Genomic DNA, 16,122 nt, shown 5'->3' with positions numbered 1-16,122 from the left:
TACGTCTACAGTGTACAGATTAATATGAACAGTGTTTAGAGCCTTGTATGATTTTCTTTCTGGAGATCTGTGGGAAAACATAATTGAGCAATACTCTAAGCTGTCAAAATAGTAGGATTGTGGAAAAAGTACCTCAATTATATGCCCATTTATTACATGTATTGATGTGGATTTCTTTGACAGCCAATTTGTCAACCCTTGATGAAGGAGTACAGAAAATCCAGTTTGACAATATCATTAATGAGTTCCTTAGTGACCGAGGAGTGAAAGACAGCGTCACCAAAGAAGCCATGATCTTCCAGTATACATACTGGCCTCAGCCTCAGAACCAAACTATGATCCTCCGCCGGACAGTAGATGTGAGTTGTCTGCTCTTCCATTGGCAACAAATTATTATCATTCTCAGTTTATACAAATTGTTTTGATATGCATGTATAGCCGATAGATTTCTAGTTAAGAACAGATGAACTTTGTATTTTTGTTGGTCTAAAAATGATCCAAAAAGAACATTCTTTATGATAAATGGCAGACTGAATTTGTGTCCAACATTTTGTAATTGTGTTGTAGATGATGTCGGACTACATGTTTGGTACAGGAATGAATGAGGCTATGAGGTGGCAGACAGTACATAACAAAACTTTCTTTTACGTCTTTAACTACTTTTCCTGGAATGACTACTTGCCTTATTACAGAGGTGGGTGTGTCTTTCTTACTATGCAGCCCTGTACTGTATTTACAACCTCCTAGGGCTTTACATCTTACCCTTTAGAAAATTGTTGTTTAAGAAATAAATTTTATTTTTGAAAATACATGAGGGTAGGAACTGTGATGCTTCACGCCAGCATACTTCATTAAGGGCATTGGCACTTTATGACGAGTATGCTGGTGGGAAGCTTTTAATTTATTCCCTCATGCATTTTCAAAACTGAAATTTATTTCCTATATTTAATTTCTACTTTCATTTCTGTCAGAATTCTCAGCCGTTGAGTAGATGTGCTATATTTATCAAGATTCATATGCACATTGTTCACATCTGCATCACCAGAACAGTTGGTAAAGATATCAAAGGCAAAAATAGTGGAAATGTATTGTTATACAGTGAATAATGGTATTGAATATATGTTGTATAATGTTATTGAATATGTTGAATAATGGTATTGAATATGTTGTATAATGGTAGCCTTCATGAGCAATGCTTGTTTAATCTCACGTTCATAATGATGAGAATTTCTCTCAATTCACTTATGATCGTTTTTATTTTACAAAATACAGGGGTAGCACATGGCCAGGAACTGCAGTATATCTTTGGTTTCCCATTCATTAACCAGACCTACATAGACCTGCTGGGAGTTTATCCCCGTCAGCAATATGACTATGCAGACAGAAACATGAGTGAATACATGATGAGTCTTTGGACAAACTTCTCCTCTTATGGGTATGTTCATATCAACTGGAAACACACTATACTGTCCAGTCAATATATTAAACACTTCTGATTATATCCCTACAGAAACACACTATACTGTCCAGTCAACATATTAAACACTTCTGATTACATCCCTACAGAAACACACTATATTGTCCAGTCAATATATTAAACACTTCTGATTACATCCCTACAGAAACACACTATACTGTCCAGTCAATATATTAAACACTTCTGATTACATCCCTACAGAAACAATACATTCACATTACATGGAGAGCATACTTATAGCAGCTGAGTTGACAGAAACGGACATGCTTGATTTAGTGGGATTTGCGAATTTCTCTCAATTTCAATAGTAACTTGTGAGGTAATTGCCAGTACAGGTTATCTGTATCGAACAAAAAAACTGTTGTTTAAAGCCATCCTTTGTTACAGCTTTGCTAGAATTTGACCAATCTAATCATTATAAGTATGCATTCAGTACTTGTTTTTGACATGTTAATTTAAGTACAAATACACTACTTGCATTTTTAGTGACAGTTCGTTCAGGTGTAAAGAGAAAATTTATAGGGAACCTCCTCAATGTATATAGTAGCCTACCTAAAAACCTATCCCATTTAAAAATCGATGAATTTAAAAAAAAGTCTTGTGTATTCCTTGATATAAAGAATTTCTCTAATACTGGCCATCGCCAACGAACATAGCAATTAGTAAATAAGATAATTCAATATGTATTAGAATTGTTTTCTTACATCAATACTTAAAAACACAGTCAACTGGTTAACCTCGTTATCATGAACTTGATAGATAAAGAATATGTACTACAGTAGTTGGGACTTTCAACTCACTTCAATATATCCATGGTATTCAAGATATCGATGTTTGAGATACCAAAGTTCCATTGTACTTCATAATTTACAAATCCATGGAGATCCCAAGACTTTTAAGAAGATATAAAGCAACATGCTATGAAACCAGACATAACTGGTGTCAACAGGCATAAGGGTATGCTAGGTTTCTTTCGTTATGAAGTTTGTAATGATTTAAAAAGGAATATCAAAGAGAATTTAAGCAACTAGAGGTACTGTAGAATATTAAAGAAGTATAAGAAAAGTGTCTACCATATAGAACACTAGGCATTTCCATTTTTTTAGTGTTTTATTAGGTCACCTGAATTCATTCAGGTGACCTATTGCTATCTGTTTTTGTCCGTCGTCGTTCGTCGTGCGTTAACATTTGAACATTTTCAGCTTCTTCTCTGAAACCCCTGAACCAATTTCAACCAATTTTGGCATATAGCATCTGTGGGTGGAGGGGAACAAAAATTGTGAAATTCGTGGTCCCTGCCCCCCTGGGGCCTGAGGGGTGGGGCAAAAACCATCAAAATGAGTGTAATTTTAAAAAATCTTCTTCTTTACTCCTGGACATCAAGAAGCCAAACTGTGGGCATAATTATAATGAGCGTTGAGCCCTCTACCAAAATTGTGAAATTCATGGCCCCTGGGGCAGGGGTTCTTGTGTTAGGGTGGGGCTCTATTGGTCATATAGTGAAAATGTAGAAATTCTTTGAAAATCTTCTCCGTCTCTGGGTATTAAGTAGACAAACTAATAGCATGGTAATGATGAGCAAGGATGCCTCTTTATACCCCCCGCAACAAGTTGTGGGGGGGTATACTGGAATCGGGTTGTCCGTCTGTCCGTCCGTCTGTAGACGCAATGGTTTCCGGGCTCTAAAGCATTATCCTTTCCACCTACCGTCACCATATGATATATATGGACTACCCATGGGATGAAGATGTTCCCTATCGATTTTGGGGTCAAAAGGTCAAAGGTCAAGCACACTGGACATCGAAGTAGCAATATGGTTTCCGGGCTCTAAAGTGTTATCCTTTCCACCTACAGTCACCATATCATACATATGGACTACCCATAGGATGAAGATGTTCCCTATCGATTTTGGGGTCAAAGGTCAAGCGCACTGGACATTGAAGTAGCAATATGGTTTCCGGGCTCTAAAGCGTTATCCTTTCCACCTACAGTCACCATATCAAACATATGGACTACCCATGGGATGAAGATGTTCCCTATCGATTTTGGGGTCAAAAGGTCAAAGGTCATGCGCACTGGACATCGAAGTAGCAACACTCAGAAAAGAGGTAGTTTATACCTATTACCAACACCCTTTGGGAGATTGGGGTAAGCGGGGGGTATTCTTAGTGAGCATTGCTCACAGTACCTATTGTTAAAAATTGTGGAATTCATGGCCCATGGATCAGGGGTTCTGGTGCTAGGGTGGGGCTCTATAAGTCATATAGTGAAAATGCATTATTTCTTTGAAAATCTTCTTTTCTGTCCTTGGGTATTAAGTAGACAAACCAATAGCATGGTTATGATGAGCAAGGATGCCTCTTTCAAAATTGTGAAATTCATGGCCCCTGGGTCAGGGGTTCTGGTATTAGGGTGGGGCCCTATTGATCATATAGTGAAAATGCATTTTCTTTCTTTGAAAATCTTCTCCTCTGCTGCTGGGTATTAAGTAGACAAACTAATAGTATGATAATGATGATCAAGGATGCTTCTTTCAAAACTGAAATTTATGGCCCCTGGGTCAGGGGTTCTGGTGCAAAGGCGGGGCTGACCACATAGCTATTCAATGTTTCTTCCATCCAAAAGTAAAATTCTTATATTTAAACACAAACCTATTTCAAACATTGGAAGGTTGTTACATGATACTCAGGTGACCTATAAGGCCCCTGGGCCTCTTGTATATTTTTAGGTAGTTTTGTGGAAAATTTATTTACACATTTTTAGTGTTGAATATGTTTTTAGGTAGTTTTATGGAAAATTTATTTACACTTTTTTCTTTATGCTTTATGTGTGCCGGAGTTATTTACAATTGTAGTGCCTGTAAATTACAAAAGCCAATGATTAATTGTACATACACATGTAATTACTACACTCTTATTTCACTCTGAAATCAAAATGAACATCACCTATCCTGCATTCTCAAAGTTAGTTTTACAGATTGTGTGCTCGTACAAGTATGATAATTGATATTATTATATACCCATCAATGTACCGTTCTTTGATACTGTGGATTTCACAGCGTATGATCCGGTTTTCCGGATCACCACGATGTGGTTTTCTGATTCCGTATCAGTATCCTCTGAAACTGATGACGTCACAATGCATCAACGCAATGTTATTTGTGTAAAATATTGACCGCGTCACAAAACAAACTGCGTACACAAAACATAATTTCATGGTTCTGTATGTCTGTGTTTTTGATAATTTGGATTACATTTATTATCTTATAAATGTGGATTTAAAATGCATAAGGGGGTATATAATATATTTATCATTACTACAGTAACTTGATCCGAAGAGTTGGATCACGTCTCGTTGACAGGCGCAGATTATCAGATCAAACTCGACACTTTGTGTCTCGTATGATCTGATGATCCACGCCTGTCAACTCGACGTGATCCGACTCTTTGGATCAAGTTACTGTAGTAATAATATATATTTGCACTTATATACCCATCAATGTTTCGTTTTTTGATAATGTGGATTTCACTAAGTGTGATTTGATTTTCCGGATCACCACACTATGGTTTTCTGATTCCGTATCAGTATCCTCTGAAACTGATAATGTCACAATGCATCAATGCAACATTTTTTGTGGAAAATATTAACCATGTCATAAACAAATCTGCATACACAAAATATAATTTCACTGTATGTCTGTGTTTTTGATAATTTGGATTACATTTATTATCTTATAAACTTGGATTTAAAAATACATAAGAGGATATATGATAAATTTTTCATTACTTGTTGACAAGCGCAGATCATCAGATCAAACTCAGCACTTCGTGTCTTGTATGATCTGATGATCTGCGCCTGTCAACTTGACATAATCCAACTCTTTGGATCAAGTTACTGTGGTTATAATATACAATTATAATGTTATTTTCTTATAATACGTTCATTAATGAGTAGATTACACAGGTTTATAGAGTTGAATATGAACTACCTTATTTTCCTTGCAGTGATCCTACCCCAAGACGATTTAATTTGAATTATTTTAAGAATGTGACTTGGCGAGAGTACAATCTTTACAACCACAGCTATTTCTACATCAGTAACTCGTCTTACAATTACACAAACTACAGACAGAAGGACTTTGGATTCTGGTCCACATATTTCCCACAGCTGTCATCTCGACCAGGAAGTAAGTCAACCCCCACCTTCCCCCCCATTTACAATTTAACTAATGCCTCGTTCACACGAAGAATTTAATTTGCATTAAATGTAAGTTAATGCGAATTAAATCTGAACTGCATTCACACGAAGATTTAATGCGCATTAGTTTACTTCAAATTAAAATTGACATCGCGATTTAATGCGAATTAGATTTACATCGCATTAGCTCCATGTGAACGCTAAGCGAAGCTAATTCGAATTAAATGTAGACGCATGCGTAATGGCAAATTTGGGTCACTTGCATCATACCCGTGGTCAGCTACATACATCAATGTTAGTTTTGTGCGAAAAACTAATCAAAATGATAGAAATCACTAAAATACATGTACAAACAGCGTGTCATTAGATAATGTCAGACATAAATATGTGCTCTGCATAGGCATACTGAGTATTACAATATGGGAGGAATTGCTTTTAAATACGACAAAAATGTTTCGAAATAGTGATATGATTTTCTCTTTTACATTTTAACAAATATGCCGCTTGATCATTGTTGAATTTCTTTATACCATATGACGTCATAGTAGACTTACAGTGTATAATACGTATTAGTAATCAAAAATTATGTCACAACAGTAGTCAATATATTGTCTAAAGTGAATGTTGGTCGTCAGAAGAAATAACAAGTGATTTCTTGGGAACACATAAAAACAAACACGACAAAACTCCTTGTATGTAGATCAGTTACATGTACATTGTTAAAAGATATAAAGTGTTTTGAAGCATGAATTCTGTATCTACACAATATTCATTAAAATATCTATAAAATAATTTTCAATGATATAGTCTATATTCTTTTATTTATTGTGCGCACCCTTTAATTTAGAGATGCAATCGAATTTAATACGCATTAGTTTACTTCGCATTAAATATTACCGCCGTGTGAACGCTATTTAATTCGAATTGATTTAATGCGCATTATTTTACTTCGCATCAAATTTAATGCGAAGTAAAATTTAATGTGCATTCGTGTGAACGAGGCATTATACGTACATATGTAATCATTCCTAAGTAAGCAAACTCTCAAACCTTTCTAATTTGTGAAGGTTTCCATACTGAAAAAACTATTGGTTCACACCAAATGTTACATGACAGAATTAGTGTGTATAAACTATTGTGTGTGCCTCACTCTAATTGCAAGTGATTAAACCAATTTGGAGTGCAGATGTGATTTTCAGAATGCCTAGTAGATGTTTATAGACAAAAAACTTGAAAATGTACTTTTTCAGACAAATTTACCACTTGTCCAGAGAGATTTCAATTATAGACTTTATTTTACATTTAACGACTGTTTAAATGCTGAATATAAGACCATAATATTTTCAGTGATTAATTTATCTTTCTTAAGTATTAGCTCACCTGAGCTGAAAGCTCAAGTGAGTTATTCTGATTACCTTTTGTCTGTCACCTGTCTGTCTGTCTGTCCATAAACTTTTCACATTTTCATCTTCTTCTACAGAACCACTGGGCCAATTTCAACTAAACTTAGTACAAATCATCCTTGGGTGAAGGGGATTTAAGTTTGTTCAAGTGAAGGGCCATGTCCCCTTCAAAGAGGGTATAATCACGAAAATGCAAAAATAGGGTGGGGTCATTTTAAAATCTTCTTCTCAAGAACCACTGGGCCAGGAAAGTTCAAATTTACATGAAAGATTCCTGACATAGTGCAGATTCAAGTTTTAAAATAAAGGCCCTCGGGGGTAGGATGGGGCCACAGTAGGGGATCAAAGTTTTACATGGGAATGTATAAAGGAAATCTTTTAAAATCTTCTTCTCAAGAGCCACTGGGCCAAGAAAGTTTGAATTTACATGCCAGTATGCTAACATAGTGCAGATTCAAGTTTGATAAAACATATATGCCCGCAGGGGTAGGGTGGGACCACAATAGGGGATCAAACTTTAACATTCAAATATTTAGGGAAAATCTTTTTCTCAAGAACCACTAGGCCAGAAAAGTTCAAATTTACATTGCAGGTCTCTGACAAAGTGCAGATTCAAGATGGCTAAATCATGTTCTCCAGGTTTAGGGTGGAGCGACAATAGGGGATCAAAGTTTTTCATGGGAATATATTGGGAAAATCTTTAAAATCTTCCTCTCAAGAACCACTAGGCCAGAAAAGTTTGAATTTAAATGAAAGCTTCCTGATATAATGCAAATTCAAGACTGTAAAAATCATGACCCCCAAGGGTAGGGTGGAGCCACAATAGGGGTCAAAGTTTTACATACAAGTATATAGGGAAAATCTTTTTTTAGCTCACCTGAACCGAAGGTTCAAGTGAGCTATTCTGATCACATTTTGTCCGGCGTCCGTCTGTCTGTCTGTCCGTAAACTTTTCACATTTTCGACTTCTTCACCAGAACCACTGGGCCAATTTCAACCTAACTTGGCCAAAAGCATCCTTGGGTGAAGGGCTTTCAAGTTTGTTCAAATGAAGGGCCATGTCCCTTTCAAAGGGGAGATAATCACAAAAATAGGGTGGAGTCATTTAAAAATCTTCTTCTCAAGAACCACTGGGCCAGAAGAGCTGAAATTTACCTGAAAGCTTCCTGACATATTGCAGATTCAAGTTTGTTCAAATCATGGCCCCCGGTGGTAGGATGGGGCCACAAGGGGGGGATCAAAGTTTTACATACAAATATATAGGGAAAAACTTTAAAAATCTTCTTCTCAAGAACCACTAAGCCAGAAAAGCTGAGATTTACATGAAAGCTTCCTGACATAATGCAGATTCAAGTTTGTTCAAATCATGGGCCCCGGGGGTTGGATGGGGCCACAATAGGGGATCAAAGTTTTACATACAAATATATAGGAAAAATCTTTAAAAATCTTCTTCTCAAGAACCACTAAGCCAGAAAAGCTGATTTTTACATGAAAACTTTCTGACATAGTGCAGATTCAAGTTTGTTCAAATCATGGCCCCCAGGGATAAGATGGGGCCCCAAGGGGTGGATCAAAGTTTTACACACTAATATATAGGAAAAATCTTTAAAAATCTTCTTCTCAAGAACCACTAAGCCAGAAAAGCTGAGATTTACATGAAAGCTTCCTGACATAATGCAGATTCAAGTTTGTTCAAATCATGGGCCCCGGGGGTTGGATGGGGCCACAATAGGGGATCAAAGTTTTACATACAAATATATAGGAAAAATCTTTAAAAATCTTCTTCTCAAGAACCACTGAGTCAGAAAAGCTGATTTTTACATGAAAACTTTCTGACATAGTGCAGATTCAAGTTTGTTCAAATCATGGCCCCCGGGGATAAGATGGGGCCCCAAGGGGGGATCAAAGTTTTACACACAAATATATAGGGACAATCTTTAAAAATCTTCTTCTCAAGAATAGCAAAGCTGTGATTAATCATATTTATATGGAAGCATCTTCAGGTAGTGTAAATTCAAGTTTGTTCAAGTCATGCCCCCAGGGGGTAGGGAGGGGCCACAATAGGGGTTCAAAGTTTGACATTGAAATATTTAAAAAAATATATGTTCAAAAATCTTCATCTCAAGAAGAGCATAGTAATGATTAGTCATTTTAATGTAAAAGCATTATCAGGTAGTGCAGATTAAAATTTGTGGAATTCATGGTCCCCTGGCGAAGGTTGGGGCCACATAGAAGATCGATTTTTTTTTTGATTTTTTTTTTTTGCATTCAAATAAATCTAGTGATATGATTTCATTTTTGTCTTCATTTATAAATTAAGAAGAAGAAAACTCGCCGTCGATTCCTTTTGAACAACTTGGTGAATATCATTAATCTTGGCACCAAAAATCTTTGACTGAAGGGCATTCATTTGTTATAATTACACACTTAATGCACATATTTACAACGTGTATGACCCCCTATTGATTTTCTGGTCACACCTGCCATGTTGGGTTTAAAACATAAACACTCTTTTCTCAGGTGAGCGATGTGGCCCATGGGCCTCTTGTTTTCAAAAGCCACAGGGTCAGAAAAGTGGAAATTTTTATGAAAGCTTCCTGACATAGAATAGATCCGAAATTTTGCATTTGATAGTTCCCGGGGGTAGGGTGGGGTTGGGCCACAATAAGGGATCAAAGTGTTATATGCTGATATATATAGGAGACATTTAGATATATCTCTAGAAGTACATGTATTTAAGTGAGGGCTTTCATATTTTGTACTTACATTCTTTACGAAAAGACCTTTAATGTGATGCAATGGTATGCAACCTAGTGACCTTGACCTGGAAGTTTGACCTTCTTTTTATAAAAATCTGACCTATTCAATATCTCCTTAACTATTTAAGATGGAGCTTTCATATTTTGTATATAGATTTCGTATGGCAAAGTCTTTTGTGTGACTGTCATACCATGATCTATGACCTTGTGACCTTGGTCTTATCCAGAGCAGCAAGATCATGTTAGTCATATTGGTGTGCATTCTTTATTCTTTAAAATCACAACTGCTGAACAATGGCAGCCATTGGCAGGTCCAAGGTGATTCAGGTGAGCAATGTGGCCCATGGGCCGCTTGTCTGTTTTGGGGAATTTTTTTCTCAAAAATGAAGGGGGGGGGGGGGGGGGAATAAATACCAATTTCAGAAAAAGAAATTGAAAAATTGTGGTCAGAAATCTTTTTTTAACTCTGATAGGATGAATTTTTTTTCAACTGCCTAAATTTTGTAGAAAAAGAAGTGTTATTGGCTTTTAAATTTGGATGTAAAATTGAGTTTAATAACAAAAATGAACTGTTTTTAAATTTCACTTTCTCTTTTGGGGTAGATTTAGTAAATCAGGTCAGAGTTTCTTTCATAAGTTGCAAGTTGGACAGACAATTCCTTAGGTAATGAAAGTAAAAGTTGAATTTTTGTGCTTTTATTTCTGTTTGATTTCAACCCATGACGACACCCATGGAATAAAACAGAAAATAAACAAATGTTGGCCTGAATGACTGTGTTACCATGAAACATACAATTTATTGCACTGTCCTTGTTGATTTTACAGAACACTCTATGATCTCCTTCAAAGGAAATCAATAAATGGCATAGAATAATGATACAGAACATGTAATATAAGATGAATCTCTCTTTAATCAAAATATAACATTGTTGTAAGTAGTGTCCCAACCTGGCCCATGTGCACATAAACTTTGAAATGTATGAATTAATTCCCTACTTTATAAATATACTTGCATCTGTCAGTATTTTGTTGAACTGGAATTTAACTGTGCCATGACATGTTCCATTTTGTATTGCAGGTACAGCCACTGCTGCTCCGTTAATAGAGACCAATAAGAATTACCAGACCTCTACCTGGTCCCTGACAGGCTTATCATCACTGCTGGTCATCATTATCATAGCCTTGTGTATTGTTAATTACAGAAATAGGCCCAAAGACTACTGAGAAGGCTGGTCCTCATTATCATAGATCTGTGTATTGTTAATTACAGAAATAGGCCCAAAGACTACTGAGAAAGGCTGTTTATTTTCCTTGAGAAATAGACAGACTACGGAGAGAGGCCTATGAGATTCACAAATGCTCACAATAGTACGAGGGCTACATAAAGTCTGAAGGATTTACTTATTTCATTTGAACTTGAAAGGATAAATGTAATATGCCATTCAAATCTGCGATTCTTTCAAATATCATTGTTAGAATCTTTATTCTATGAGACATGTATTTGTTGTAAAATGTATCATAGTAGATTTTGATTAAGTAGCACTACAGTATATGTTTTATCTATTTACTCGTACATATCTGTACATATCATGCAATGCTCAGTGAATGAACATATCATTTTTATAACAGATACAGCAATATTTACATATTTTGTTTGTGCAAAGATGTTTCACTTTTCATAAACATTCCATCTTTCAGCGATACATATCCTATTTTTTAATTTTTGTAATGTATACCATTGAATCAATTCATAAGATGTATACAAAATGATTTATTTTTATATGAATTGAAATATATGTATTATTGTTGCTTTGTCCATTATTCAAAAGGAAATGAGGAGAACACTGTATGCGTTTTATTGATATTGATTTTCTTGTGGTTGTAAACTTTGATTTAGAATTAACATTTTAGAGTTAGGTTGCTCACATAATTACATGGCATTGTATTATGAATTATGTATTATGAATATTGTGTTTGGTTGTTTAATACGAAAGTAGACAAATAATAAGTGCCATTTTATTACGAGTAGATTGACATACACATTGATTTAGTGAATGAGAGGTGGGAGTACCAGAGATTTTATCAAATCCTGTTTGTCTATATACAATATGAAATGGACAAAGTACAGTTAAGAAAAATGTCAACATCTTCCTTCTTAAATACTATACCATCCTCTAGCATATATTTTGAATATTCACTTTTGTCAAAAAAAATTCTAGTTCATTAATTTATATTTTTTATGAGTTCATTTGTTGTATACCACATGTATAATGATCATGTGACATGGGTTTTTGAATAGCGTAATTTCTTAGATTCACCTCTCAGCTCGCACTATGATATTTTAGTAGCAACATCACATAGTGAGATCTGTGTACATTGATTAAGGGATCCTAGACATCATATAGCGAGACCTGTTTATTTGGAATATTAATTAGCAAGTCACATGACATCAAAATATGACTGTAGCTGCAAGTAAAGATTATTATACATTTAATACTTTAAGCTTCAAAGTACCGTAAAACATGGTTACCGCAAATGTTGAACATTTAATGTTCATTATAACCAAACTTTGTCATATCCAATACAATTTTTGATTGTTATTTTCCTCTCATTCATAGAGGAATAAATATGACTTCATGATAAGCTTGAATTCATTATAAGGATGTTTAACTGGATGTCATTTAGTTGTATATTTATTGACTGATTTTGTTCATGACATCATACAGTCAACATTTTTTATACTTTTTGAATATGGTGAACCCTTTGTCAACCTTATCTGTGCTGAGGAGACCAATTTGTGTACTTTATTTTTAAAGGGAAAGGCAACCTTAACCACATTGTTGCTTGTATGAATAAAGTATTACCTGCTGATATCGTAAATGACAGTCTTTAACAACAAAAATCCTTGCTTAACGATTTTAATCAATATTAATCTATCATTTATTTTAAATTACCCGATGCTAAGAGAGCTGCCATTAAAGTTTAATTTATGACGTCACACCGTCGGTTCCGATTTATTTCATCAGCAACACTGTAAACATGACAAGTCACAAACCGTTAAGTTTGGAGTTGTATAGTTTTGAGCCCGTTCTTTCGCAAGAAGAAATCAAGAAAAGAAGATGTTCAGTCGAGTCGCAGACCCGGCAGACTGTACACATTTCTTCATACAAATGTCTCAAACCTCAGCTTGTCATAATGCAAATGACGGATCCACAGTTTACATAGTCTTTTCTTTTCAGATGACCTGTTTGGGTCAGGAATTTCATTAAAAAAACAAAAAACTTTTCACATCTCCCCTTTGCATTAGTGCAGTTAACAGCTTGACAGGAAGGCATCAACCTATTTATTCATAAAATCTACCACATGCACATCTTTGATGACCTTATTTCAACAAAATCGGAACGGACGGTGTGACGTCAAAATTATTGATTTTTGTGGTCTTGAATACAAAAGAGTTCCACGTCATGGCAGCCTCTATAGATGGCAGGAATTTCAATTTTTAACGTTTTCAAATTAGTACTGAAGCTTATCTAGACCATATATCAACTGAATAGTATGACAAATGTTTATCATATGATTTATGTAAATTTTTTTTTTGGTTGCCTTCCCCTTTAACACACAAAGCTTCATCAACATAATTTAAACTGAAATGGTTAATTGTTTTATTGCTAAAAGTGGGCAATATATTAGGTATTGAAATTCTAAAAGGATTGATGTCTTGCATTCCATAAACTTGGCCATTCCAATGAAACTGTGTTTTGATGAAGTAAGTTGATTGTGTGCTTGACCTGTTGTTTTTGTCATTTTTTCCTGCTGGAAGAACTGTTTAATACTTTATATTCGCATTTCCAATGTTTTTGCCTTTGATATCTTTACAAATCCTAATGATATACATTTCTTCATGAGCATCCTGTTACACATTGTAATGATAGACATTTCCTCATGAATGTGCTGCAATTGTAAACAATGTGCACATGAATACAGAACTACTTGATAAATATAGTACGTCTATTTTAACGGCTGGGAATTTTGACAGAAATGTATAGAATGTAAACATAACAAACATTAGAGTATGAACTGCAACACTTCATGCCGGCGTACTTTTCATGACGTGCCATTGAGCTTCTTGAAGTATGTGGGGTGAAGCATCTCAGATCATACCAACATGTATGAAATTTACTTCTTAAATGTCAGCAAAACATCACACTTTTCATACTGTATTTATGCAGGACATCTCTCGAGAATCGAGAATATTTGCATAAACTGTTTGTATATCCATTTCTCAACAGTGAACTGGTTTACAAGGATGAAATCTTCATCACAATGAAGATTTTAAAATGTCAAATTATGACATGACAAAATCATATTAATTATATCTGCTGGGTTTTGTTTCCTACGTCTTTATGATTATTAATTGTATTCTAAAAACATGCTTTATTATGATGGAACATGTTTTTGTGCATCAATTTTTATTATTAATTTCATGGTCTTTGGTGATCAGGTTTTCCAACAGTCTGTTGGAATTCCCATGGGCATGAATTGTGCTCCTTTGTTAGCTGACCTGTTTCTATATTCCTATGAAGCAGAATTTATTCAAATACTTCTATGTGAGAAGAAAAAATCTCTTGCTGTGACCTTCAATTCGACATTTAGATATATCGACGACGTTTTGTCTATTAACATAATAACTTTCATTCACATGTCGATTTGATATATCCCTGTGAGCTCGAAATAAAAGACACCACAGAGTCTTCCACTTTTGCTTCATACTTGGATATTTCATTGAAAGTAGACATTAACGGCAAACTGACAACTCAACTGTATGACAAACAGGATGATTTCAGCTTCTCCATTGTCAACTTCCCATATTTATGTAGCAATATTTCATTATCACCTGCATATGGTGTTTATATCTTTCAACTGATTCGATACACAAGAGCTTGTTCTGCGTATGGTCAGTTTTAAATCGAGGCAAGCTATAGACAAACAAGTTGATGGTACAGGGGTTTCAACAGTCTCGATTGAAGTCAGCATTTCGCAAATTCTATGGTCGTTATAGCGATCTAGTTCGTCAATACAACCTATCTGGGTCAAATGCTGTGTGACGTGCTTCATACCAATTGTTAGGCCGTTCTTGGCACACTGATTGTGACTACGGATAACTCCCGTTTACCTGATCAGGATATAGGGCTCACGGCGGGTGTGACCGGTCGACAGGGGATGCTTACTCCTCCTAGGCACCTGATCCCACCTCTGGTGTGTCCAGGGGTCCGTGTTTGCCTAGCTATCTATTTTGTATTGCTTATAGGAGTTACGAGATTGATCACTGTTCGTTATCTTCACCTTTCATTCAGCTATATCCTGTAGACCGTGTTGATTTTGTATTCCTTAAAGGAGTTAGTAAATTGATGACTGCTCGTTATCTTCACCTTTCAAAGACGTATAGGAAAACACTTTAAAGATCTTGTCAACACCACAATGGCACAATATATTCATGCAAAGCATCCTCGTGCAGTGTAGGGGTAGATATCTAGTTTGTATTATAAGGATATGAAAACATTGGAAGCCTGAATTAATTTACAAAACAGAGTATTCAGATATTATCCTATGCTTCCTGTAATTCATCTGTTCTAATATTTTGTTAATAGTTGATCTAAATCAAAGTCGCAAGTGAGATTCGTGATATGGCCAATAGAGGTGTTCTTTCCACTGCAGTCCTGCTGGAGTGGTACTGCTATGGGTTGGATAAGAGAGGTCAGTGTATGCGCTATTATGTATACCTCTCTCTTATTTCAATTGTGTGTATATGAAAGATGAAGATAACGAACAGTAATTTATCTCAAACTTTCTTGGACACTATTGATAAATTCATTCTTTATTTCATCAAAATGATTTGGCAGATTTATAACGGCTAGTGTTCCTTTCCTTTTCACAAAGCCCATCCTTCGTAACAATGATCTCGCATAATGTTTTGTAATTTCGATGTGCCCTCCGTGTGTTGCGAATTTTTTTGTATCAAATTTCGTCACATGCTACATGCACCATCACTATTATTTGAATAACAACTTCCTCGTTCATTCTAACTTTCTTTACCGGAGTCCAATGAGCCGAGCTGCGATACCCCCCCCCCCCCCCCCCCCCCCCCCCCCCCCCAAGTCTTGCTTTGGCGACGCCGATATCTACAATTTATTTAGGAATTTTTGCCCGCTGCTCGTCGTCCATGCAGTTATAACTTTCACATTTTCTTGGTGTAAAACGCAGAGAAGAATTGGGATTTCCCTCCAAC

General features: G+C 35.6%; 1 protein-coding gene across 1 annotated transcript in view; it reads left to right on the top strand.

The window, feature by feature from the left end:
- The window catches only part of LOC125646410 (acetylcholinesterase-like), a 33,111-nt gene extending 18,524 nt beyond the window's left edge, over positions 1 to 14,587 (top strand). The window contains exons 7-11 of the mRNA XM_048872659.2: positions 184 to 359; positions 568 to 694; positions 1,273 to 1,435; positions 5,482 to 5,663; positions 10,915 to 14,587. Coding sequence (XP_048728616.2) covers positions 184 to 359; positions 568 to 694; positions 1,273 to 1,435; positions 5,482 to 5,663; positions 10,915 to 11,060 — 794 coding nt within the window. The 3' untranslated portion in view covers positions 11,061 to 14,587. The remainder of the gene's footprint in view (positions 1 to 183; positions 360 to 567; positions 695 to 1,272; positions 1,436 to 5,481; positions 5,664 to 10,914) is intronic.
- Positions 14,588 to 16,122: the final 1,535 nt, after the last annotated feature.

The sequence above is a fragment of the Ostrea edulis genome, chromosome 6 (assembly GCF_947568905.1).
Source record: "Ostrea edulis chromosome 6, xbOstEdul1.1, whole genome shotgun sequence".
NCBI lineage: Eukaryota > Metazoa > Mollusca > Bivalvia > Ostreida > Ostreidae > Ostrea > Ostrea edulis.
The sequence above is the reverse complement of the archived record's forward strand: the minus strand, read 5'-3'. Positions and strand labels throughout refer to the sequence as shown.